Source organism: Garra rufa, chromosome 4 (genome assembly GCF_049309525.1).
Source record: "Garra rufa chromosome 4, GarRuf1.0, whole genome shotgun sequence".
Lineage (NCBI taxonomy): Eukaryota > Metazoa > Chordata > Actinopteri > Cypriniformes > Cyprinidae > Garra > Garra rufa.
In genome coordinates this window covers 8227373-8254570 of record NC_133364.1, presented here as the reverse complement: position 1 = coordinate 8254570, position 27198 = coordinate 8227373, and the positions used below count along the sequence as shown (strand labels likewise).

The 27198-nt window shown below is 33.9% G+C and overlaps 1 protein-coding gene across 1 annotated transcript in view; it reads right to left on the bottom strand.

Annotated features, from left to right (window-relative positions):
• LOC141333483 (AP-3 complex subunit delta-1-like) overlaps positions 1 to 23652 on the bottom strand; it is a 41027-nt gene extending 17375 nt beyond the window's left edge. Inside the window, exons 1-11 of the mRNA XM_073838498.1 lie at positions 23389 to 23652; positions 10665 to 10760; positions 10479 to 10559; positions 9666 to 9746; positions 7956 to 8063; positions 7742 to 7871; positions 7519 to 7658; positions 7356 to 7429; positions 7207 to 7256; positions 7060 to 7109; positions 4940 to 4988 (exon numbers count right to left, since the gene is read on the bottom strand). Of these exons, the coding sequence (XP_073694599.1) occupies positions 4940 to 4988; positions 7060 to 7109; positions 7207 to 7256; positions 7356 to 7429; positions 7519 to 7658; positions 7742 to 7871; positions 7956 to 8063; positions 9666 to 9746; positions 10479 to 10559; positions 10665 to 10760; positions 23389 to 23484 (955 nt within the window). The 5' untranslated portion in view covers positions 23485 to 23652. The remainder of the gene's footprint in view (positions 1 to 4939; positions 4989 to 7059; positions 7110 to 7206; positions 7257 to 7355; positions 7430 to 7518; positions 7659 to 7741; positions 7872 to 7955; positions 8064 to 9665; positions 9747 to 10478; positions 10560 to 10664; positions 10761 to 23388) is intronic.
• Between the last annotated feature and the right edge of the window lie 3546 nt (positions 23653 to 27198).

Genomic DNA, 27198 nt, shown 5'->3' with positions numbered 1-27198 from the left:
TTTGAGAACAAAATTAAATTAATAAAACTAATTTCATAGGGCCCTAAAAATTCAATTTTTGTCAAACTTTTAATATATTGTTGTTAAATTGTGTAAGTTTCATGATTTCCATTAACTAGACATGCTTTTTGATTTAAACAATTTAAATTAACCATTAAAACAGAGTTCAGAAAAATTTAGTCGGGAAAAAATTCAATCCAGAAAAAAAAAAAATTGAAAAAAAAAAAAAAAAAAACGAATTTGGTTAAAATAAAACTGAATTTGAGAATAATAATATTCTATACTTGATTAATAAACTTAAAATCAATCATTAAAACAGAGCCCAGAAAAAATAAAAAGGTAAAAAAAAACGGAATACAAAAAAAAAAAAAAAAAAAAAGAGGAAAAATTGGAATTTGGTAAAAATAAAACTGAATTTGAGAAAAAAAAAATAAAACAGACTTCATAGGGACCTAGGCACTTTTAATAAATTGTTGTTAAATTATGTAAGTTTCATGACTTCATTTAATTAGACATGCTTTTTTATTCCTAAAATTTAACTTAACCATCAAAACAGTCCAGAAAAAATTAAATGAGAGAATGGGGGAAACAGAATCCAGAAAAGTTTAAATAGAAAAAATAAAATTTGCTAAAATAAATAAAACAGATTTCATAATGCTGCGTTCACACCAAACGCGAATATGCGTCTAAATTCGCGCCTGCCGCGTCTAGTTATTCGCGTGACCACTTTGTGTTCATTCGCGCGTCAAGAGCGAAATCGACGCGCGTAAAAACAAAAGTTTGAAGCGAAATTTACGCGCGTCACGCGCGTCAGAGGCGAAAGTTTCAAACCCCGTTGGCGGCCATCTTTTTTACAAGATTCTGTTGTTGTTCGGTCATTTATCGAGAGAGTCACCGCTCTGTATTTGCTCTGGAGAGCAGAACAGCCGCGTACGGATCATCGTCGCCGTATTTGGGTCCACCAGACCCTTCGGAGGCGAACCCAGTTCGGCGAGTTTCATCACTTGCTCCAGGAGCTGCGCCTGGATGACGGCCGCTTTCAGCGGTACTTCCGCCTGTCCCGCGCCCAGTTCGATGACCTGCTTTCCCGCATCGGAGCGAGGGGATTTCAGGAGCGGCGGAACTTCCCTCTGTGCGTTGGAGCAGTATATGATGACAGAATTTTCATTTTAAAAGTGAACTACTCGTTTATGTCATTCCTCTTTTGATGTATAATAATTCTATAGGTCTGTGCCATTTTTTTGTTCAGGTTATTACTGTAAAATCTGTTATTTATTTTTGTTTTGATGATAAATGGAGCCAGCCTCCAAAAGTATTTAACCTGTCCTGTGATTTCTTTATTTTCCTCACACAACACTGTCCAGACACACTAAAGTATACACACTATTATAGTTATTATTGTTCTATATGTTTCATATAATTAAGATTTAGATATGGATTAAATAGCATTCAATACAAAATGAATATGTGTCATATATGTGATAAAACACTTGCATTAGAACCGCACTAGGCATTTAGTATTCATGTTTCATATTTGAATGAGTGACTCCGGGCGGGCCTGCCGCCACAGCATCAAGCAGGCTCCTGATTGGTTAACGCGGCGCGAATTGACGCAGAAGTTCAGATTTTTCAACTCGGGCGGCAGACGCGAATTCGCGTCAAACGCATGATGCACAAAAAGCACAATTCGCGCGTATCGCGCGTAACGCGCCAGACGCTCAATTCGCGCCATTCGCGCGAACTAGACGCGCGAATGAGGCGAATTCGCGTCTACCGCGCCGCGCTAAACGCCAATTCGCGCCGCAAGAACTCCAGACGCGCGTAAACGCGTCCTACCATTGACTTAACATTGAAATCACTCGCGCCAGACGCATATTCGCGTTTGGTGTGAACGCAGCATAAGGCTTTAAAAATGTAGTTTTGTTAAACTTGTAATAAATTGCTTAAATTGTTATATGATTTCAATTAAGTAAATAGCTTTCTGATTAATAAAATTTAATTCAACCATTAAAATTTGGGAAAACAAAAACACAATCCAGAAAATTTAAAACAGATGAAACGGAATTAATAAAACAAAAACGAACGGAATTTGGGAAATAAATCAAAGATCTTTAAATGGGAAATTTTGATTTAAAATTATAAGGTTGAAACCAATTATAAACAAAAAAAACTCAACTTCCATTTCATGCCGACTTCAAAATAAGCTGGATTTAAAGCCTACTGCTAAAATGTTACTAAATGTACAGTATTTTAGAGATTAAATTAAAGGTGTAGTTCACTTTCAGAACAAAAATGTACAGATAATGTACTCACCCCCTTGTCATCCAAGATGTTCATGTCTTTCTTTCTTCAGTCGTAAGGAAATTGTGTTTTTTGAGGAAAACATTTCAGGATTTCTCTCAAAATAATGGACTTCTATGGTGCCCCAGAATTTGAACTTCCAAAATACAGCGTCAAAAGGGCTCTAAACGATCCCAGCCAAAGAAAAAAGGGTCTTATCTAACAAAATGATGGGTTATTTTCTAAAAAACAATTACAATTTATATAGTTTTTAACCTCAAATTCTCGTCTTGTCTAGCTCGGCAAGATGAGCGTTTGAGATTAAAAAGTGTATAAGTTGTAAATGTTTTTTGAAAATAACCCATCATTTTGTTAGATAAGACCCTTCTTCCTCGGCTGTGATCCTTTAGAGCCCTTTGAAGCTGCATTTAAACTGCATTTTGGAAGTTCAAACTCGGGGGCACCATAGAAGTCCACTATATGGAGAGAAATCCTGAAATGTTTTCCTCAAAAAACACCATTTCTTTATGTCTGAAGAAAGAAAGACATCAACATCTTGGATGACAAGGGGCTGAGTACATTATCTGTAAATTCTTGCTCTGAAAGTGAACTACTCCTTTAAATAAATCTAAAACTACTGCTTTCTTATAACTGAAACATCTGCATATGCAAATACACATGAAGAAAAACAAACAAACACAAAGACAATGGAAAAACACAAACACAAAGGACAACAAACACACACACAAACACACAAGTGCCCAAGAACACACACACCCCCACAAGAACACAAACGGACTTCAGTTTTGTTTTACTCTGCCAGATTTCACTAAATTTAACCACATATTTGATTTTAAGGCAACTGATTAATGGGTTTAATTTAGGGATGCACGATATTTATCGGACAGATAAATTATCGACCGATATGGGTAAAAATTACGTCATTTTTATTGCTCTGATAAATAAATGAAATCCGATCCGATAAAGTGCTCTTGCAGGTAAATCAATAAATCAGTCTGGTTTATCTGAGATTCATCTGCTTTCCGAGTGCAAGTGACTGCAGCTGTAAACTGCAGTGACTCTCAGCCTTTGTCGCGTTTAATACGTCATCATCTGTGTCGTCATCATCGTCTTCGCCGGTCTGGAAGTTTTTCGCGTTTTTTGCTATTTGCAACACGTTTAGCAAGGATTCCGAGAGGAGGTAAAAAGCCGTCAAGTTTTAACACAACAAATCTCACTTCAGAGCAGTGTTGTTTTTGACAACCATCTTAGATTTAGTCTTACTCTTAGTCTTTTGGACTAAAATGCTTCTTAGTTTTAGTCAAATTTTAGTCACTTCTATATGTGATAGTTTTAGTCCAATTTTAGTCGACGAAAAGTCAAAAAGGTTTTAGTCTAGTTTTAGTCGACGAAAAGTCAAAAAGGTTTTAGTCTAGTTTTAGTCAAAAAAAGGGAAAAAAGTAGTCTTTTAACAAATTAATGTAGGTCAGTAAGTATTTTGCTGTTGGGTAGTGTCACTTATAAGTTCTGAAAATAGCAGATCTATAGTTCAACACAATGTGAGCTTCCGGATCGACTATTTTCACCAATAATTACAATAATGAAGGAATGTTTCAAAACATAAAAGACAAACAAGGATGGAATGCTAAAACGGCTTGCCATACTAGTATAGCAAAGAGTATTTAATGCTAAAACGGCTTGCCATAGCGTCAGATACTTTTTAAGTTTTAATTGGCATGCACAATAAGCGGAAATGTCATGCATTTTAAACGTCTGACGGACCACCCACTAACATTTTCGTCTATTCTCGTCTCGCCAACGAAAACTCACACACGTCTCGTCATGTTTTAGTCATCAACGAGCCATTTTTTATCTCGTCATCATCATGAAAAAAAGTGGCGTCAACGAAATGATTTCGTCATCGTCATCGTTGACGAAAACAACACTGCTTCAGAGGTCGTCATCGCGGTGAATCTGTTTTAGGGGCCGTTCACATGTCGCGACTAAAACGCTAGACGCGCCACTTATAAATATGAACGTATCGGTATCGGCCAGAAGAAGGACTTAATTATCGGCTATCGGTATCGGTAAAAAATTTTCATATCGTGCATCTCTAGTTTAAATGCCCATAAAATCAAACCGACTAAATATAGATGCAAGACAGCTGGAGCCACAGTTCTTGGGTCATTAAGACAGTGAGCTCATCCTGCACGGTTTAGCTTGGCTGATGCAAAAATGAAATGTACAAATACGCTGATCTATTTAAAGAACCCATGGGGTTTCAGGATTGACAGAAGGCCAAAACATTCAGCGGGAAGTAAATATCAAACAGCCCTTTGAGGGAAATCAACGGTTTTGGAGAAACAAAACATGGCAGTCCAGGATTCACAGAGCTAGTCTACAACTGGCTTCTCCGATAACTCGAACTCCTGCAAGATAATTCAGATTACTTCATGTGCGTCTGGAAGGAACCTTTTCCGGTTCCTGAAACTATAAAGATAGCATTGACTCTTGCCAATTCCCTATCGTAGGACTGAGGTGTCTTCGAGTTATCCGGGATGGAGAGCTATATGGACTTCATCTACAGGGCCAGAGGGGGACTCAGAAACACGCAGACAATGAGAGAATGACACACTGCAGGCATTGACAGAAGGCTCACAGTTCTGGTCCGAGTCTTCGATCAGGATTCGCAGTTTCTGCACACAGAGCTGAGGACGGGAGAGAAAACAGAAGGAGAGACAAAAGGCATTATTATCATGTTTAAAACTTTCCACACCATCTGACATCAATGGTCAAAGAGGAATTTAGCTTCAGATGGGTCAAGTGCTTGTTTGAAAGACAAGGATTCAGTTTGGCAACTTACACTTCAATCAGGTAAAAGACATAAATGGTGGTTGACTGTGATGGCTAAATATAAACAGGTGTAAAAAATAATTTACATCTATTCATTAATTAGTTCATTTAGCAGCTGGTTTCATCCAACTTGACTATTTAATGATGATAATTGCTGAAATTAAATATTTCAATTTTAATTATTTTACTAATTATTATGTTTTTGAAATGTAATATTTTACTTTTTGACAATTAACTAATTTATTCATTTCAATTTAATAATTTAACTTTTTTTTAAATGACTGTAATTCAATATTTTACTTTTTAATTATTTTAATTATTAAATATTTAAAGAAATTAAGAAATTAAAGAAGTTAAATATTTACATTTTTAATTAATCCATTCATTCAAGACATTCATTCAACAGCCAATGTGACTATTTAATGATAATTGCTGAAATTATATATTTTACTTTTTAATAATTTTAAGATTATTTAATTACTGCGATTAAATATTTTACTTTTTAATAATTGTATTAATAAATTGCTGAAATTAAATATTTTACTTTATGATAATTAACTAATTCCTTAATTTAACAGCCAGTTTTATCCGAAGTGACTATTTATTGACAATTATTGCTGAAATGCAAATATATTTTAAAATTTAACAATTTGAAGAATTATATTTAATAATTGCTGAAGTTAAATATTGTAATTGCTGAAATAAAATTTCACTTTTTATTCATATGATTTTTTTGAAATTACTGTAATTATATTTTACTTTTTAATTATTTAAATAATTATTTAATTGCAGAAATTAAATATTACATTTTTTTAATAATGCATTCATTCATTTAACAGACAGTTTTATCCAAAGTAACTATTTAATGATGATAATTGTTGAAATTAAATATTTGACTTTAATAATTTTAAGGTTATTTAATTACTGTAATTAAATGCTTCACATTTTAATAATTATTACATTGCATAAATAAAATCTTTAAATTTTTAATAATTAATCCATTCATTCATTTAACAGCCAGTTTTACCCAAAGTGACTATTTAATGATGATAATTGCTGAAATTAAATATTGCAATTGCTGAAATTAAATGTTTTACTTTTTAATATTTTTTAATAATATTTAATTAATTAAGTATTTAATTGCGGAAATACAATTTTACTTTTTGATCATTTTAATTATTATTTAATTGCTGAAATTAAATACTGTAATTCCTGAAATTAAATTTTACTTTTTAATAATTTTAATAATTATTTAATTGCTGAAATAAAAAGCATTTAACTTCCAGTTTCATCCAAAGTGATTACTTAATGATGACAATTGCTGAAATGTAATACTTTATTGGTAAAATTAAATATTTCACTTAACAAAAAGCTACTTTTTTTTTACACTTTACACATTTGACTTGTTTATTATGTAAAACATTTATTAAATAAATAAAATTGTCCAATTTACTAAACATAATAATAATTCTTGTGTGTTAGATGATCTGCTTCTTCACTGAACTGTAACAAAAATACATGAAAGGACACATAATACTAAATATCATAACCAATATTAAATAAATTACATTAATAATAAAACAATATGTGTAAAATGCATACAATTTAATATAAGTATTTTATAAATTATATTAAAACCTTAAGGCACTGGCCCAACATGTCAAACATTTACTAAGCTCACATAATTAAAATTTTATAATTTAATACATGTGTGCTTTAGATGACCTGCTTCTTTATATCTTCATTAATTGTACTTTAGGAAAAATTTTAGATTCATCCAAGGACCTTAAGTGTCAACGTAACAGCTTCAGAAAAAGACACTTTATGATTTTATCAACAAAGTTCTTCGTGTTAAACATTATAAATCAGACTGGCATGGAAAGGGTCCAAATTAATAGTAAATAAAAACATATTGAAAAGGCCCACCTGTATGCTAGCACTGTGATTGGGCATCCCAGACGACAGCGAGATCAACACTGAGGTGAAACAGGAAAGAGAACCGACATCAATAAAGGTGTTAAGAAATGTGTGCTCTAGCACAAACCCCGGGTCACGGCACCAAATAATACTGACCTGCTATGACCGTGTTCACACATTCATACAGAAGCGACATGGCCGAGGTACTGAGGGAGCAAACGAGAGGAAGGACAAAAACAAAAAAGAAATATTTTATTCACCCCTAATATTTTTGGTCAGCTTGAGTGCTTTGGATTGGCTGTTACCTGTGGATGAGGTTTGTCAGGGGCTCAATCAGCTTCTTTCCCAAACGAGGCTCCAAAGGAGTGAGAGCACCAAACTGAAACACACGGAAATCTCATTAAATAACCAGACAAAAGCTGACAATTACTTCCTTTTCCAACCCAACACATTTAGGTGTTATCCTACCAGCTTGATGATCTTAATGAGCACCCAGTTGTTGGTGGAGGAGGTCATGAGTTTGAAAAACAGGGGTGCCAGGGAAAGATAGTTCTTAGGGTTTCTTCTGGCTAGCTCACAGATGACGTTCACAGCTGCTGACTGGACACCTGGGAATACACAAATTAAACCCTGAGTTTAAGTATAAGCCTGCAACATTGGTGTTTAGCTAGAGGTGTTTCGGCATCCGTACCGGGATCTGGATCCTCCAGCTTCTCTTTGAGGCGTGGAAAAGCAGGACGGAGGGATTCGGGGTACTTCAGGAACACTTTGTACATGATCAGCACCGCCTTCTTGCGAATGTACGGCTTAGTGTGAGACATCTGAGACGGATGAAGGGTGAGAGTGAATGAATGTGTGCTCAGCGTCAATATTTGCCTGAGGTAAACACTGTGAAGGGGATTTACCAAAGTCATGATGTCATTGGCCAGGTCACGAGCAAGGTCAGGGGTCACGAAGCAGGAAAGGCCAGTCAGAGCCACGCCGGTGTCGTACTGGTTGGGACTACTGAGATCCTGTTGAGAGGAGATAAAGTTACTATAGTCAACCACAACTAAAACTGATGAGAAAAAAATAAACAATCACTTGTTTTTCCTAAAGAAACACGTGAGGTTACAATGCGAGTCCGCTTCTCTCTCGCCTCCCCTGAGTCCATTGATTTTTAACAAAGCCCCTAAAGCGTGCGGTGAGTTTGTTAGGGGGTAAATTGAGAATGAATGGGGGAAAGTCACGTGAGAAGAGCCAATTCCTCCATTGTGATATGACTGGATATGACTGGTCATGTTTGGCTGTAATTGATTCATAGGATAAATCCTGCCTCGTGTATTTGTGTGCATTCTGCGTTCACAAATCAGTTTGTAAGAACAATATAATGTTAATGGGAAGACTAATTTAAAAAAGTAAGTAAATAACTCACATTTAGATATAACCACTATGTTACGTCAAAATAAGACTTTAAAGGAGTAGTTCACTTTCAAAACAAAAATGTTCAGATAATGTACTCAGCCCCTTGTTATCCAAGATGTTCCTGTCTTTCTTCAGTCGTAAAGAAATGCTGTTTTTTGAGGGAAACATTTCAGGATTTCTCTCCATATAATGGACTTCTATGAACTTCCAAAATGGAGTTTAAATGCAGCTTCAAAGGGCTCTAAATGATCCCAGCCGAGGAAGAAGTGTCTTATCATGCGAAACGATCGGTTATTCTCTAAAAACATTTACAATTTATATACTTTTTAATCTCAAACGCTTGTCTTGCCGAGCTAGACAAGATGAACATTTGAGGTTAAAAAGTATATAAATTGTATTTTTTTTAAAGAAAATAACCCATCGTTTAGATAAGACCCTTCTTTCCCCGGCTGTGATGATTTAGAGCGCTTTGAAGCCACATTTAAACTCCATTTTGGCACTATAGAAGTCCATTATATGGAGAGAAATCCTGAAATGTTTTCCTCAAAAAACATCATTTCCTTACGACTGAAGAAAGAAAGACATAAACATCTTGGATGACAAGGGGGTGAGTACATTATCTGTACATTTTTGTTCTGAAAGTGAACTACTCCTTTAAATGGCATGAAAACATGATCTGTGGGTGCTTTTTATGAGTAATCAGCTTGGTGAAATTTAAGTCTCTGTGCCTGTGACCAACATTTACCGAGCTTTGACGATGGATGAGCCGAAAAGTTAAAAAGAACAGCTGAACATAAGTTCACAAATAAAACACATTGTTTAAAGTGTTACTGCCTTGAGTTATTATTTTGGAATAAATGTAAAATGCTTCAAGACACTAATGAGATTCATATTTGCATTTAATGAATTGAATATTGTTAATGTAAAAATATAAAATGAATTTTTTTCCTGATAGTGTAAGTAAGTGTTTATTTAACCAAGAAAATGTGACTGGGACATTAATTTACATTTGATTAAAAAACAACAACACAAAACACTACAGAATTACTAAACATTTTATAAAAATTTAATTGAAAATAAAAAAACTGATTCAAAATATTAATACAAAATATAACAGTAGAAACTTTAACTGAGCTTCTCAATGATACTGAAATAACTGGCTAACAGTGTAATCAAAACAAATAGAGGTGAACAGGAAATGCAAAACGCACCTTGCGGATCTGATTGGTTGTCAGCATAATGACATCAGTGCCCTCATGAAAGCATTGCGATGCTGCAAGGTAGCCGATTCGCTGAAAACAAGAGAATACAGTCGTTTATGAACCAGTGTTGCTAAATAACACTAAAAATTAAAAAAAAAATGTTTTTGGTCATTTAAATAAGAAAATAAGATTAGATTAAAAACTTCAACAATAATTTTGTTAAATTTAATAGTCAATACTAAATTTAATATTTAAAAAACAGTAACACTTTACTGTAATGTCCTGTTAGTTAATGTTGGTTAGTGCATCAACAAACAATGAGCTAAACATGTTACAGCATTTATAAATCTTTTTAATACTAATTAATAAAAATGCAACTGTTTATTGTTCTTGTAAGCTTGGGTCTTTAAATAATATTAACAATTACAACCAATTTGATACCAATTATCTGGTATCACAATTGTTGAAATTAACATTAGGATAATTAATTCATTTTGAAGTATTTTTACTGTTAGTTCATGTTAATTCATTTTAACCACATGGAACTTATTTTTTTTACTAATGTTTATTTTACTAAAACATTATAAAACAAACAGAACTTGCCAATACTTGCCAAAAAACTAATAAAAGTGGCAAAAGAACATAATTACTGTAACTTAAATTAAAATGAAAACTGAAAAAAAATTAAATGTTAATTCAAATTTATATTAATTTATTTATATTAATAACATTACAAGGTACTTAATAATACAAAAAATATACAGTGAACCTCTGGATCTGGTCCGACTGAGCGCTAACATTATTTTTGACTCCACTTCTCACCTTGTATGTGAATTTGGAGGAGCTCATCACCTCCACGATGTTGAACGCAGCCCAACTGACGTCATAGCCGAGCATCTGCAACTGTTTAGGAGGAGAAAGAACAAAAAAAAAAAAAAACAAGTTACGGCTTGAGCTCAAAGCATTAGGAAGCACATCCGAGAGGATATAATTGATGAACTGACTTACGTAGGTGAGCTTGCAGACTGCATTGGCTTTAACAGCAATGTTGTCCTGTTTGAGTTCTTGTTTGATCTCATCGATGCATGTTGAGATGTATTTGGCCTGTAGAAGAAACAAGAAGTATTGTTAGAAAGCCTAAAACAAAAACACAAAAAGACAGCACTCTCCATGACAGGCCAGGGCATCGTTTAGCTTCCTGTGGTCAGCAGCAGCTACCAAATCACAGACTGAACCTATCCGAAATACAAACCTCAAACAGAAACTTCAACAGAGTGTGATATGAAACTATATAGGCGATGAGGTGGGGTGATAAAGCTTTGAGTTATTTTTGCTACTTTAGCCCTTGAATGGTTAAATACACACACCTGTATGAGTCAAAATGCCTGTCTTTGCAAGTAATTCAGGTCTTAAGTGAAAGCAAACAACTGAGAAAGAAAACACGTGTAACAGTATAAATCCGGGCAGCTCTTAAAGTGATAGCAGTCTAATATTCCCGCTGTCTTATTCATTTTAATCAAACAACAAACGAGAGAAAATGTCTCATCACTCATCAATTTTAATAAGAAGAATCTTATTAAAGATTAATGTCTGCAGCACATGCCTAGATCAACTTTTGGCTCATGAAGTACTGAGAAAAACCAAGACTGATTAAATCCATGACTTGAACTGAACACTTCATGATTTTGAAGGCATGTTCTCATGTTAGACTATATATAAGCCACTATCAAAGATGCATTGTTGAAAACCAAAAACTAAAAATAAAAAATGCTTAAAACTAGGTCAGAGTGTGTGTGTGTGTGTGTGTGTGTGTGTGTGTGTGTGTGTGTGTGTGTGTGTGTTTGTTTGTTTGTTTGTTTGTGTGAGTCATTCAATGAATGTCTAAAAGCGCTGATAAACCACAATATCTCAAGGCCTGTGACATTACATTGTTAAATGATTAAGTATTCAATTCATTTTAAAAAGAGAGAGAGCGAACCTTGGCCACACAGCACACATACTCTTCATCTGATAGACACACAGAGTGCTGTTGTATGGGCGAGTGTGCTGGTCATGTGTCTTTAGTCATGAGACAGCCAGAGCAGTGACAGCAACAACTGAAGGGGTTAGAGAAGTGTTACATGGGCACAACCCCACGTAACAACTTCACTGTTATAAAAAGTGAAAATATGCTGTAAACGAAGATTTTCCAGTCATTATAGATCATTTAAGCCCAGGGAGACTGAAAATACAAGGCAAACAAAAGTTCTTCAGAAGGTTTTCTTATCACGTCCTTGTGAAATTCTTGCGAATGATACATTATGGGTAATTCTCACCCATTTAAACTGAAAATATGGAGTAAAAGAAGGTTTTTCAGAAGGTCTTTGTCACATCTTTACAAATATCTAGTAAATATTAAAATATAAGGTATGTGAGGGATTTTCAAGTCACATCTTCATGAAACCCTTATGAATGATGCATTATGGGTCGTTTAGACCTAGAGAAAACTGAAAACATAAGGCAAACAAAAGTTCTTCAGAAGGTTTTCATCACATCACATCCTTATGAAATTCCTGTGAATGGTGCATAGTGGGTAATTTTACCCTTGTAAATTAGGGTTCTCCAGATTTTCTAGGCCACATCTTTGCAAAGCTCTTGTGAATTCCCACCCATTGAGACAGAAAATATGGGGCAAAAGAAGGTTCTTCAGAAATATTGTTAATGATGCATTATGGGTGATTTCCACCCAAGTGAGATTGAAGAAAAGGGGTAAATGAAGATTCTCCAAAAGTTTTTTCTGTCACATCTGGATGGAGCATTATGGGTGATTTCCACCTAGTAAAAAGTACATATGAGGTAAATGAAGGTTCTCCAGAAGATTTTAGGACATATCTTTGCAAAACCCTTGTGAATTATGCATTATGGGTAATTTAAGCCCAGAGACTGATAAAACAAGGCAAACAAAGGTTTTCAAGAGTGATTTCTTGTCACATCTTCACAAAATTCTTGCGAATGGTGCATTATAGGTAATTCCCACCCATTTAAGCTGAAAAACAAGGTTGTTGTAAAACAAGGGTTTTCAGAAGGTCCTTGTCACACCTTTGTGTGACCATTCTTGGGAACGGTGCATTGGGGATAACTTCCACCAAGTGAGACTGAAAATATGGGGTAAAAGAAGGTTCTTCAGACCTCAGAAGGTCTGTCACATCTTTACAAAATTCTTGTGAATGGTACATTATGGGTCATTTCCACCCAACCGAGATTGAAAATATGGGGTAAATAAAGTTTCTCCAGAAGATTTTGCAGGCCACATCTTTGTAAAACCCTTGTGAATGATGCATTATGGTTAATTTAAGCCCAGTGAAAACTGAAAAACAAGATAAATGATGGCAAAACCCTTTATTTAAATTAAGCATTATGAATAATTTAAGCCCAGAGACTGAAAAAGACAAGGCAAACAAAGGTTTTCAAGAGTGATTTGTCACATTTTAACAAAATTCTTGTGAGTGGTGCATTATGGGTAATTCCCACCCATTGAGACTGAAAAATGGGATAAAAGAAAATTCTTCAGAAGGTCTTTGTAACATCATTTGTAACAAAATTCTTATAAATAGTGCATTATGGGTGATTTCCACTTATTTAAATGCAGGTTCTCCAGACAATTTTCAAGTCACATCCTTGCAAAACCCATGTGAATGATGAATTATGGGTAATTTAAGCCCAGAGAGACTGAAAAAAAGTGGTTTCAGATGATCATTTCATGCAAGTTTTGTAAAGACGTGACTTGAAAATTGTCTCAGTTGATCTCAGTTGGGTGGAAATCACCCATAATGCACTATTCACAAGAATTTTGTAAAGATGCAGAAGATGAAGACAAATACCTTCTGAAAAACCTTCTTTTACCCCATTTTTTCAGTCTCATTGTTTCAGAATTACCCATAATGCACGTATATGATGCATTATGGGGAATTTAAGCTTAGAGAAAACTGAAAAAACAAGGTAAATGGAGGTTATCAAGAAGATTTTCCAGGCCACATCTTTGCAAAACCCTTGAGAATAATGCATGATGGGTAATTTAGGCCCAGAGAGAAACAAGAAGAGAAAAACAGGGCAAACAAAGGTTCTCAAGAGTGATTTCCTGTCACATCTTTACAAAATGCTTATGAATGGTGCATTATGGGTGATTTCCACCCAAGTTAGATTCAAAATATGAAGTAAATGAAGGTTTTTCCAGGCCTAATCTTTGCAAAACCCTTGTGAATGATGCATTCTGGGTAATTTAAGCCCAGAGAAAATTGAAAAAGAACATTAATGAAGGTTTTCCAGAAGATTTCAGGCCAAATCTTTGAATATCCCTTGTATATAATGCATCATGGGTAATTCCCAACCAATGAGACTGAAAAAGGTTTTTTTTTTCAGAAGGTCTTTGTCACATCTTTACAAAATTCCTGTGAATAGTGCATAATGAGTGATTTCAAACCAACTGAGAACAACTGAGACAATTTTCAAGCCACATCTTCACAAAACTCACATGAATGATGCATTATGGGTCGTTTATGCCCCAAAGAAAACAAAGTGAAGGTTCTCCACAAGATTTCCAAGTCGCATCTTCATAAAATCTTTGCAAATGATGTATTATGGGTAACTTTTTGACAGTATAACTGAAAATATGGGGTAAATGAAGATTCTCCAGAAGGTTTTCCTGTTATATCTTTTTTTTTTTTTTTTTGTGAATGGTGCATTATGGGTGATTTCCAGCTAGTAAAAATTTAAGTTTAGCGTAAACGAAGGTTCTCCTGTCAAATCTTCAGGCAGTTCTTATGAATAATGCATTATCCACCCATTGAGGCCAAAAATATATGGTGAAAGAAGCTTCTCAGAAGAGTTTCCATACACATCTTTACATGCCCTTGTAAATGATGCATTATGGGTCACTTAAGCCCAGAGAGACTGAAAAAACAAGGCAAACAAAGGTTTTCAAGAGTGATTTCTACTCAAAATTGACAAAATTGTCACGAATTGTGCATCATGGGTGATTTCCACCTAGTGAGATTAAAAATATGCAATAAAGATCTTCAGAAGGTTTCCATCTTTACAAAACCCTCATGAATGATGAATTATGGGTAATTTAAGCCTCGATAGACAGCAAATGCAAGGTAAAAATTAGAGATGCACCGATCGATCGGCATCCGATCGCAATCGACCGATAGGGGCGCTATCGGTTTTGATCGGAGTTCTCAAAATAGATCAGAGCAGGCCGATCAGATGACGTTTACAACAACAAACAGCCGCCAGAGCACGCATTCCCACTTCTCAGACTAGGGTCTCCTAATGGGCGCGGCTGTCTCTACAACGCATTAACACTGAAGATGACGTCGCCGGTGAGGGGATTTCCTCCCCTCTGGTCTATGCATCCCTGCCTCTGCTGAATTATTTTTATCCACGGTGGGGATAAAACGTCCCGCGAAGCCGCTCCTACGTCCCGATCTAAATCAAATTATTTGCAATAAGCGCTTTAAAGGCGTCTAAATCAAATGATTCGCCATACGCGCTTTGAAGTTGAACGTACTGAATCAAATGATTCGCGATCCGATTGGAGCGCTTCAAAACAGTGAATCTTTTTGCGACGCAGTGGTTTACTGATTCTGAGTTTCCAAAAAGCTCCGTTGATACTTTGCTCACCTTCTCTATAAAATGTATTCGTTGTTTGAAATTAAACCATTACTATTAATACAATGTTTTTATTAAATTGTGATCACATAATACAGCTTCTGTCATTATTAAAAAAAATGCATGACCTGACACTCATTATCTGGTTCTTGCCTAAAAAGACGGGTATAATGCGCGTTGTTAACAGATTACAGTAACAGTTTGGTCAACCTCTCCCTATGGAGAGAGAAAAAAAAGTTTCTAAAAGCATCCCCCCTTCTGTTTTTTTTTCACAAATTGCACCCTGTATATGTATATGTATGTGTATATGCATATGTATGGCATATTTATTTTATTTTTCCACAAAAAGCTTGTTGCTAAACTCTAAATTGTGATTTTAAGAAAGAGCCTCCTGAGAGTTAAATGTTTATTATGGTGCACATGTGTGTTTTGCACAATCATTTTTTTATTTTAAGATTTAACTCTTTTATTAGATTTAATTTTTTCCACAGAAAAACTAAGGTTCATAGTTTACAAATTGTGTCAGCTCTAAAAGAGTGAAATGTTGTGTTGTACATAATTACTGCCAAAAGACAGTTTAAGATAGTAAGCAACACTTACTCTATGTAAGCTGAGTCCAAGTTGTCTGAGAGTCTTGAGAGTGTTCAATATTGAAATTTGCCTCAGCCTGCAATAAAACTGGTCAATTCATGATACTTTCTCATTTCCTACTTTTTATACTAATTATACAATGTCAATGTTTGTACATGAGACAACAATATTGAAGAATTTATGGATTTGACGCTGTGATCGGTAATATCGGGATCGGCAGATACTGCTTTTGGTGATCGGTGATCGGTGATCGGCCCCCAAAATCCAGATCGGTGCATCTCTAGTAAAAATTGGTTTTCCTGTCAAATCTTTACAATATTCTTGTGAATGGTGCATTGAGTGATTTCCACTGAGCAAAATTAAGAAATATGATGCAAAAGAAGATTTTGCTCTCACATCCTCATGCAGCTTATATGAATGATATGCATTATGGGTAATTCCCACCTAATGAGACTGAAGTAACAGAAGGTTCCCGTGTCAAACCTTCATGTAGCACTTCTGAATGATGCATTAAGCTTAATTTTCGACCTAGTAAAAATGAAACTCTAGAGGTAAAGCAGTTGTCCGGAAGGTTTTCCTGTCAAATCGCCATGAATGATGCATTATGGGTAATTTCATCGCTTCAAGAATACAATGTTCTCCTAAAGACCATCCAATTCTCCTTCAGCTCCAATGAATCGTGCATTATGGGTAATTTCAGCCCATTGCCGTGGCTGAAATATTTGTTAGTTAGCCAAGAATTGGATTCGACCAGCTCAGCAAACTGTCACTGAAGTATGAAGACGAACTCAAAGTCCTTCCCAAGCAAACAAGAGAGCACAGTCTAGAGAAAAAAACCTTCATTCCTTCCTTCTTCTCAAACACTAACCAGCAAACTAGTGATTGTAAGGCTGTTCAAACACATCTACGATGTCCCGAAATGATTTAAATCCAAAATTATTTGTTTTAAATGCAACTACAATGTGCAAAAATACCATTTAGGTAGGCAGCTCGCTAGTTTTGAGCCCTAGCCAGTGCTTTGGATAAGTACACCCACCTCTTGTGGAAAACAAATATAGAGGTCTCACATGAAACCGCCGACAGAGAGCAAACAGAGCGGCGAACACACACGCACAGTCTGACAGTTCATTCAGGAGCCTATGAATATTTCACGGCGCTGTCCGCTGTCGGCCAGGTAACAGACACGATATCTAGGTACGCCGGTACGGGTTACATTGACGAAGCCTCGCTGATACCTGACTCCAGATGTTTGCAGATTAAACAGGGCCTGGAGACCAGGAACGTCGAAGCATAGAATAAAGCACGTTTTAAAGGATGTTTGGCTTTGAATGCACAAAGGGTGCGATTTGAACCTGGTTTGATAATTTACTGTAATGAAAGTAGGTAATCAAACAGAGCAAAACCAGTCAGACCTGAATCAAGATTGTAGTATGAAGGCATTGTAATGAGAAGCTAGCTATTTATGCAAAAAGAAACAACTGGATTCAACTTTGAGCAACTTCTTGAATATTTACAAAGTGAAGCTGCAACTAGCACTCAATAAAATGACAAACTTTTTATGAACACAGACAAAAATTATTATTTTTTTAAATAAATACTTTGAATTGCTTTAATTGATATATTTTCAGCTTTTATTTTATTAATTTTTTTAAAAGAAATTAACAGATTTTTTTTATATTTAAAAAAAATATTTCTATTTCAGTTGTAGATTTCAGTTTTTTATTTTAGTTGAATCTTCTGTAATTGTTAATTTTTCTTTTACGTTTTTAAATAGTTTTAACTTATTTTTATTTCAGTTCTAGTTTTTAATTAGTAACTTTAGTACCTCATCCTACAATTAACAATAGTTCCCAATGCAAAAAAATGTTTCATCTAATATTTATATTTCATTTCAGGTTTATTGGAATAAACAAAATTGTTTTTTAATAATTAATATTTTAGTTATCAATGCCAAAAATGATACATATTAACAGTCTGGCCAATACAATAAACTAATAACTATTTTAATGTTATGGCTGCCAACGGATAAATGGCAGATAGTACAATTCTATAGCAATTCATCAAAATAGATAAGTAAATAAGAATAAAATATAAATAAATAAAATATAATAATAGATGAAATAGAAAATTAATAATATATATATATATTTTTAACAAAATAAAAAAGACAATAATAAAATATAATGAATTAAATAAGAATAAAATAGAATTAAATAAAAATATAAAAAAGTTAATTAAATAAGAACAAAATAGAATAAAATTCAATAAATAGAATATAAAAATTAGATAAAAAATAAAACAGAATTAAATAAGAACACAACAGAATTAAGTAAAAAGAAATAATAAAATAGAATTAAATAAAAAGTAGAATAGAATGAAACAAATAAGAATATGATAAAATTAAATAAGAACAAAATAGTAATAATAATATGAATAAAATAAAAATAGATAAAATTGAATTAAATAAAAATAAAATAGAATAAAACAAATATAAAAATATATATATATATATATAATTCAATAAAGAATTAAATAGAAATAAATAAAACTAAAACATAATAAAAAAAATACAATTTAACAAATAATAATTAAAATATAATTAAAAACAAAATAGAATTCAATAAGACATAAATAAGAATAAAATATAATTAAGTAAGAACAAAATAGAATTAAATAAAAAATAATAAAATATTAAAATAGATAGGAATAAAAATAAGAATTCAATAAAATTCAATAAAAAGAAAACAATAAAATAGAATTAAATAAAAACTAAAATTAAACAAATAAGAATAAAATTCAATTAAATTCAATAGATAAGAACTAAATAGAAATAAATAAATAAATATTTTTATAGATGCGATCACAATGCTGTGTTTTGTGCCACAGACTCAAGGCCACATCGGACAACGCCGGCCATCCAAAGAAGGTCCACCCTGCGTCAAACCGACATGTTTACCGGCTAAGCCACATCAGAAACACTTAACATCAGCGTTATTCAGTGTTCACTAGGTTTATTGCATTTCATAACACGTAAATCACCGACCTGCTGTCTGCAGGAAGGGCAACCGGGTGACTAAAATCAATATGAATATCAATCTCCTAAAAAAGGAACAGAATTGTGATGCCATAAAGCGGGGAAACCCTGTTTGCGATTATAAACGCTCACTGTCACAGAATCTTGTTCCCTTTTTCAAAGGGAGGGGCCAGGATGGAGCATATTGGAAGAGCAAATTCAGCCTTGTCATTATAGGTAACCAGACAGACTGAGGCCTACAAATGTTTGCAGATTTTATTCACCATTTCATCATTATTTCAACCACAAAACAATCCCTGATGCTGTGGTCAAACTGACAGTTGAGATTTCACAGCCAAGACAAAGGGTGTGTCTTATTTAACTAGTTAGTTGCCTACCTAGACAACATTTCTGGGTGCCACAGAGGTGATTCGAAAACACATGAATCAGAGGATTTTCAATTCACATATTTGAATCGAACGTTTTTGGAAATCATTTACGTGTTTGAACACTTCGAATCAAGTTCAAAGATTTGAACGGAACATTTTGTGCATTGTAAGTGCATTTGAATGTTTGAATTGAACATTTATCGGTGTTACGAACACATTGGAACAGTCGAATCTGTTGGCATTATGAGTTCATTCGAATTTTCAACATTACTGAACGCGTCTTTATGCAATTAAATTAAATGTTTTTGGGATTTATATAAAAGTTCAAACATTTTGGGCATCATAGATGCATCTAAACATTCAAATGTTTTTGAAGACTCAAACTGAGCAACATAAGAATATTAGAACGTTCAAAACGAACACAAGTTCAAATGTTCACTCTAAATATTTTGCATTTTGCTCGTTGTAGTTGCTCTGGAACATCTAAACTAGAATTTTATCAGCATTACAGGTGCCTTCGAACAGTCAAAACGAATATCCGCCAACAACGTAGTATTCGAACATTCGAATCAAAGATTGAGTATGATCCACGTTCAAATGTTTGCCCTGAATATCTTTTATTTAAGATAAATATTCAGCCATTTTAAACATCATTTTGGTCACTGTAGTTGCTCTGGAATGTTTGAATTAAAAATTAATTGCCATTACGGGTGCATTCGAATAATCAAATCGAATATTCATCAACAACTGAGTGTAATGTGCGTTCAAATGTTCGCCCTGAATATTTTGTATTTACTAGAAATATTCAGCCATTTTAAACAACATTTTCGTCATTGTAGTGGCTCTGGAATGTTTAAACTACAAATTTATCAGCATTATGGGTTTGTTCAAACAGTCGAAACGAATATTCGTCTACAACATAGTATTCGAACATTCAAATCAAAGATTGAGTATAATGCGAGTTCAAATGTTGACCCTGAATATTTTGAATTTAATAGAAATATTCAGCCATTTTAAACATCATTGTAGTTGCTCTGGAATGTTTCAACTAGAAATTTATCAGCATTATGGGTTCGTTCGAATAGTTGAATCGAATATTCGTCAACAATATAGTATTTAAACATTCAAATCAAAGATCAAGTATAATGCGCGTTCAAATGTTCGCCCTGAAAATTTTGTATTTAATAGAAATATCCGGCCATTTTAAACAACATTTTGGTCATTGTAGTGGCTCTGGAATGTTTAAACTAGAAATTTATTGAGTTTATGGGTGTGTTCGAATAGTCAAATCGAATATCCGTCATCAACGTAGTATTCGAACATCGAATCAAAGATCAAGTATAATGCGTGTTCAAATGTTCACCCTGAATATTTTGTATTTAATATAAATATTCAGCCATTTTAAACAACTTTTTGGTCACCGTAGTGGCTCTGGAACATTTAAACTAGAAATTTATTGGCATTTTGGGTGCGTTCGAACAGTTGAATTAAGTATTCATCAACAACATAGTATTCGAACATTCGAATCAAAGATTGACTATAACGCATGTTCAAATGTTCGCCCTAAATATTTTGTGATTAACAATTTTTCAGCCATTTTAAACAACACTTTGGTCATTGTAGTTGCTCTAGAACGTTTAAACTAGAAATTTATCAGCATTATGGGTGCGTTTGAACATTCGAATCAAAGATTGACTATAACGCACGTTCAAATGTTCACCCAGAATATTTTGTATTTAATATAAATATTCTGCCATTTTAACCAACATTTTGGCCATTTCGTTGCTCTGAAACATTTAAACTAGTAATTTATCGGCATTATGGGTGCATTTGAACAGTCGAATCGAATATCCGTCAACAACATAGTATTCAAACATTCGAATCAAAGATTGAGTATAATGCGCATTCAAATGTTCGCCCTAAATATTTTGTATTTAATATAAATATTCAGCCATTTTAAACAACATTTTGGTCATTGTAGTGGCTCTGCAATGTTTAAAATAGAAATTTATTGAGTTTATGGGTGTGTTCGAATAGTCAAATCGAATATTCGACAACAACGTAGTATTCGAACATTCGAATCAAAGATTGAGTATACTGCAAGTTCAAATGTTGACCCTGAATATTTTGTATTTAATATAAATATTCTGCTATTTTAAACATCATTTTGGTCACTGTAGTGGCTCTGGAATGTTTAAACTAGTAATGTATTGGCATTATGGGTGCGTTCGAATAGTTGAATCGAATATTCGTCAACAACGTAGTATTTGAACATTCAAATCAAAGATTTAGTATAATGCTTCAAATGTTCTTCAAATGTATAATAATCAAACGTTCACCCTAGATATTTTATATTTAATATAAATATTCTGCCATTTCAAAATTTAACCAACATTTTGGTCATTATAGTTGCTCTGAAATGTTTAAATGTAGAAAATTATCAGCATTACGGGTGTGTTGGAACAGTTGAATATCTGTCAACAAAGTAGTATTCGAACATTCAAATCAAAGATTGAGTATAACGCGCGTTCAAATGTTCACCCTAATTATTTTGCATTTAATATAAATATTCAGCCATTTTAAAATGTAACCAACATTTTGATCATTGTAGTTGCACTGGAATGTTTAAAATAGAAATTGATCAGCATTACAGCTGTGTTCGAATAATTGAATCGAATAATCGTCATCAACGTCGTATTCAAACATTCGATTCAAAGATTGAGTATAATGCGCGTTCAAATGTTCACCCTGAGTATTTTGTATTTAAAATAAATATTCTACCATTTTAAACAACATTTTGGTCACCGTAGTTGCCCTGGAAGATTTAAACTAGAAATTTATTGAGTTACGGGTGTGTTCGAATAGTCGAATTGAATATTCATGAGCAACGTAATATTCCAACATTCACATCAAAGATTGAGTATAACGCGCGTTCATATGTTCACCCTAAATATTTTGCATTTAATATAAATATTCAGCCATTTTAAAATGTAACCAACATTTTGGTCATTGTAGTGGCTCTGGAAGGTTTAAAATAGAAATTCATTGGCATTATGGGTGCGTTCGAACAGTTGAATCAAGTATTCATCAACAACATAGTATTCGAACATTCGAATCAAAGATTGAGTATAATGCGCGTTCGAATGTCCGCCCTGAATATTTTGTATTTAATAGAAATATTCAGCCATTTTAAACAACATTTTGGTCACTGTAGCCGCTCTACAACATTTAAACTAGACATTTATCGGCATTACGAGTCCGTTCGAACAGTCGAATCGAATCTGTCAATAATCAAAGATTGAATGCACGTTCTAATGTTCGCCCTGAATATTTTGTATTTGTATAACAGAAATATTCAGCCATTTTAAACAACATTTTGGTCACTGTAGTTGCTCTGGAACGTTTAAACTAGATATTTTTCGGCATTTATGGGTGCGTTCGAATAGCTGAATCGAATATCAACAGTATTCAAACATTCGAATCAGAGATTTTTGAGCATAATGCATGTTTAAATCTTCGAATTGTAAATTACATCAGATGGGCGTTCGAACCTTGTCGAAAGCTCCTATGATGCTCAGAAAATGCTGTCTAGATAGGCAGCTCACTAGGTGTTGAGACACAGCCAATCCCATGACACACATAAGTAAGGCCAGCTATTTTGAATTAACATCTGTTGTTTAGAGCACCCAGTCTGTTTATAATATTCATAATAAAGCGTGTCAAAAACAGGATGGATTAAAATCTGTATTTATTTTGCAGAATGTATTTATATAAGTCTCTAGACCGTTAGCAATGCTAACTGGCCTCATCCATGATAAACAAAACGATGACAGACTGTTCTAACAAGACTAACAGCTGTCCACCTGCGTTATAAAATCATTGAAATAATAATTTAATGTCTTTAAAAAACAGTCGTTTGTTATCTAGCCACATTTGTCATGTTATGGCCGGTTAGCTCACCTGAAATCAGGTGATTTAAGATCACTGACACGAGATCAGCTTGATTCATTTCTACCAGCTGCGTTTAACACAAACATCCAATTCTGATTTAAAGCACACAAATGGAAATAAATGGTTAAAGGTGTCTCACCTCATCATCTTTATGGTTCCTAATGCCACGTACTAAATCCTGCAGGTTTTTATCGAACATCCGATCGATGCTTCCCTTCACGATTTTCAGAGCCATGATGATTTCCCTCCCGTCCTACCGGACCGAACCGCAAACACGGGATTTGTGTGAGTAGTGACCGGCCCGCTAGAGCGCTAGTCTCTCATTCAGTCCCGAACAGCGGCCTGTGCAGGAGGGGTTTCGCTCTTTCTGTAAGTGCTGAGCTGCAGCGGACCAGTGTAGGAAATGGCTGACAAAATGGCGGACCGATCACCTGACTGGCAAACCCATCCACACACTGCAAACGCGCGACGCGACGCACTGGACGCTTCTCTGCGTGACGCGTTTCGGACGTTCACGTCTTATCATATTGGATAAATAATTATAATCAACTAAAGCTTACTTTAAGGAGATATTATGTTAAATCAGACCGTGTTTTAACAATATAAAATATATCTGAATTAAAAAAAAAATCAAATAACCCAGTATTTACATTTAAATACTTAAACATTTTCCTTTTTGATATTGTGGAGAACATACCGGTTTCACAAATTAGTTTCATATTGGATAGAAAAATAACTATAATTAACAAAACCTTACTTTCTGAATATATTATGCTCAATCAGTCAGTGTTTAGTCAATATAAAATAGTATCTGAATTAAAAAAAATAGCAAATAACCCTGTATTTATATTTAAATACTTAAACATTTTCCTTTTTGACATTGTGGAGAAAATACTGGTTTCACAAATTAGTTTCATTAGATAAATAAATAATTATAATCAACTAAACCTGACTTTAAGGAGATATTATGTTAAATCAGGCTGTGGTTTAACAATATAAAATAGTATCCGAATTTGAAAAATATCAAATAACCCAGTATTTACATTTAAATACTTAAACATTTTCCTTTTTGATATTGTGGAGAACATATTGGTTCCACAGATTAGTTTCATATTGGATACATAAATAATTCTAATCAACAAAACCTTACTTTCTGGATATATTATGTTAAATCAGGCCGTGTTTTAACAATATAAAATAGTATCTGAATAAAAAATGAGCAAATAACCCAGTATTTAAATGTTTAAACATTCTACTTTTCTAATGTTGTGGAGAATGTGCTTCACAGATCACAGTTTCATACTGGATAAATACTTTCTGGAGATATTATGTTCAATTACAATATAAAATACTTTTATAATACAATTAAAATTAAATTAAAAAACATTTTCTTTTTCAATGTTGTAGAGAACGTGCTTAATGGTTTCACAAATTACAGTTTTATATTGGATAAATAAACCTTATTTTATGCAGATATTATGTTAAATCAGGCAGTGTTTCAACAATATAAAATACTATCTGAATTTAAAAAAAAAAAGCAGTTTACCCACTATTCACAGTTTTATGCTGTGGAGAATGTGCTTATTGGGTTTACAGATAGTTTAATATTGCATAAATAAATCATAATCAACTAAATCTTATTTTCTAGAGATATGATGTTAAATCAATCAGTGTTTTAACAATATAAAATACTATCTGAATAATAAAAAAAAAGATTAAATAGCCCAGTATTTACATTTAAATGCTTAAAATGGCTATCTAGCCAGCATTGTTTGCTCATCATAAAGGCGTTCTGACAACATTAGATCGCCTATGTTCGATTCGAAGATTTTAACGTGCATGATGATGGATGCAATGCTCAAACATGTTTGAATCCAATGTTCGAATACTATCACGATATTCGATTGGACTGTTCCAATCAAAGACTGTAAAAAGTTTGGAATGCACCTGTAATGCTGATAAGTTCCAAGTTAAAACGTTCCAGCAACTACATGGCCAAAATTGTTGGTTGAAATGGCCGAATATTTATAGAACACAAAATATCCAAGGCCAACATTTAAACTAAGCCTTAGTTTTGAACTTTCCAATGTGCGTATGATGCTCAGTTCCGGTTTTCAAACATGTTTAATGTTTAGATGCATTGGTGATGCCCAAAATGTTCGAACACTTACATAAATTCCCTAATATATAACACTTATAGAATATAAATTATATATATACTGTTCGAATGTGTTCCTAATGCCAATAAATGTTCAATTCAAACATTCAAATGCACCTATGATGCACACAATATTCCGTTCAAATGTTTGTACTCGGATTGGAAGTGTTCAAAAACGTAAATGATTCCCAAAAAAGTTTGATTCAAATATGTGAATCGAAAAGCGTTTGATTCAGATGTTCGAAATGCTTAAACATTTTCCTTTTTGATGTTGTGAAGAACGTGCTTATTGGTTTCACACATTACAGTTTCATATTGGATAAATAAAGAATTGTAATCAACTAAACCTTATTTTCTGGAGATTTTATACTGAAAGGCAGTGTTTTAACAACATAAAATGATCTCTTCTTTAACAAAATTAATTGGTTAATTTAAATAAATCTGTCTACACTGCAAGCGAACGCGACGCGTCCCTTGGGGTTCGCGTGACGTCAGCGTACAACCGAACGCGTCGATGATTCCTGCGTTTATTTTTCCCATAAACGTGGAAGCGGCCATTTGTACATTTTATGCCTCCAGCTACTTTCAGCTGTAAAAAAAAACGGTCATTTTGGCAAATTGGTGCCTTACCATATTATTTTAAAGGTTGTATCAGCGATTTCTAGCCTGAAACATAAAGTGTCAAATTCAGCTGACCTTTATTCACGATCCGCTCGCTGCCTGCCCCATAAATTGTCTGTGAAAAAACCGCGTCTCTCTGGTCAGCCTAGGGTCCGAGATATGCCAAAAAAAACAATCTACACTACCAACCATTCCACAGCAAAAACAAACATTGTTCCAACCAATCAGCGTCAGGGGTTTGGTGTTGTGGACTTTCGCTCCGCATCCCTCACATCCCTGCACCAGTAGTAAAGTCCACAACACGAACCCCCTGACGCTGATTGGTTGGAACACGGTTTGTTTATCTGTGGAATAGTTGATAGCGCCGATTGTTTTTTTGGCATATCTCGGACCCTAGGCTGACCAGAGAGACGCGTTTTTTTCACAGACAATTTATGGGGCAGGCAGCGAGCGGATCGTGAATAAAGGTCAGCTGAATTTGACACTTTATGTTTTAGGCTAGAAATCGCTGATACAACCTTTAATGTTTTATCTTAGTTATGAACACTTGTTTGTAGTGCAGTTTTACCGTTTACGTTGTTATTCTTCTCATTTTTTTCCTATAGCGGATAATGAACCGGAGGTCTCGCCCATAGGCTTACTTTCTACGTTGAAGAATAAGGTGGATAGAAGTAACTAAAATGTTGTATAATATAAATTCAATAATTACAATGTTACTGAGCTGATGTTTTACATAACTCACATTATTTACATGACAAATGATTATAAATATAATGATATAAATCTTTATAATATAAATGATCAATGATATAAATTACACTTAAGCATTTTTTAATAGTAATGTGTTTTAGAACAGAATATACTATACTACACTACACCAACTACTACTACTAAAACATACAGTTTATGCTTTGTGGTACATACTAGGCAGTATATTAGAGTCGTATCCAGAGAATAATACATGGTCCTTCTATAAAAAGATTCAAAATAGTGGCCATCATGCGGAATTTTTATTCAATCCTTCACGGATACTAAAAAAAGCTCCGACCAAGTTACATAGCACTAGAAACATGTTTTATAATAAGCATGATAAGCATGTGTAATGACATCCAAGAAAAGAATAGCATTATTGGGTCAACCTATGCAGATGTAAGTCATTATTATTAGAAG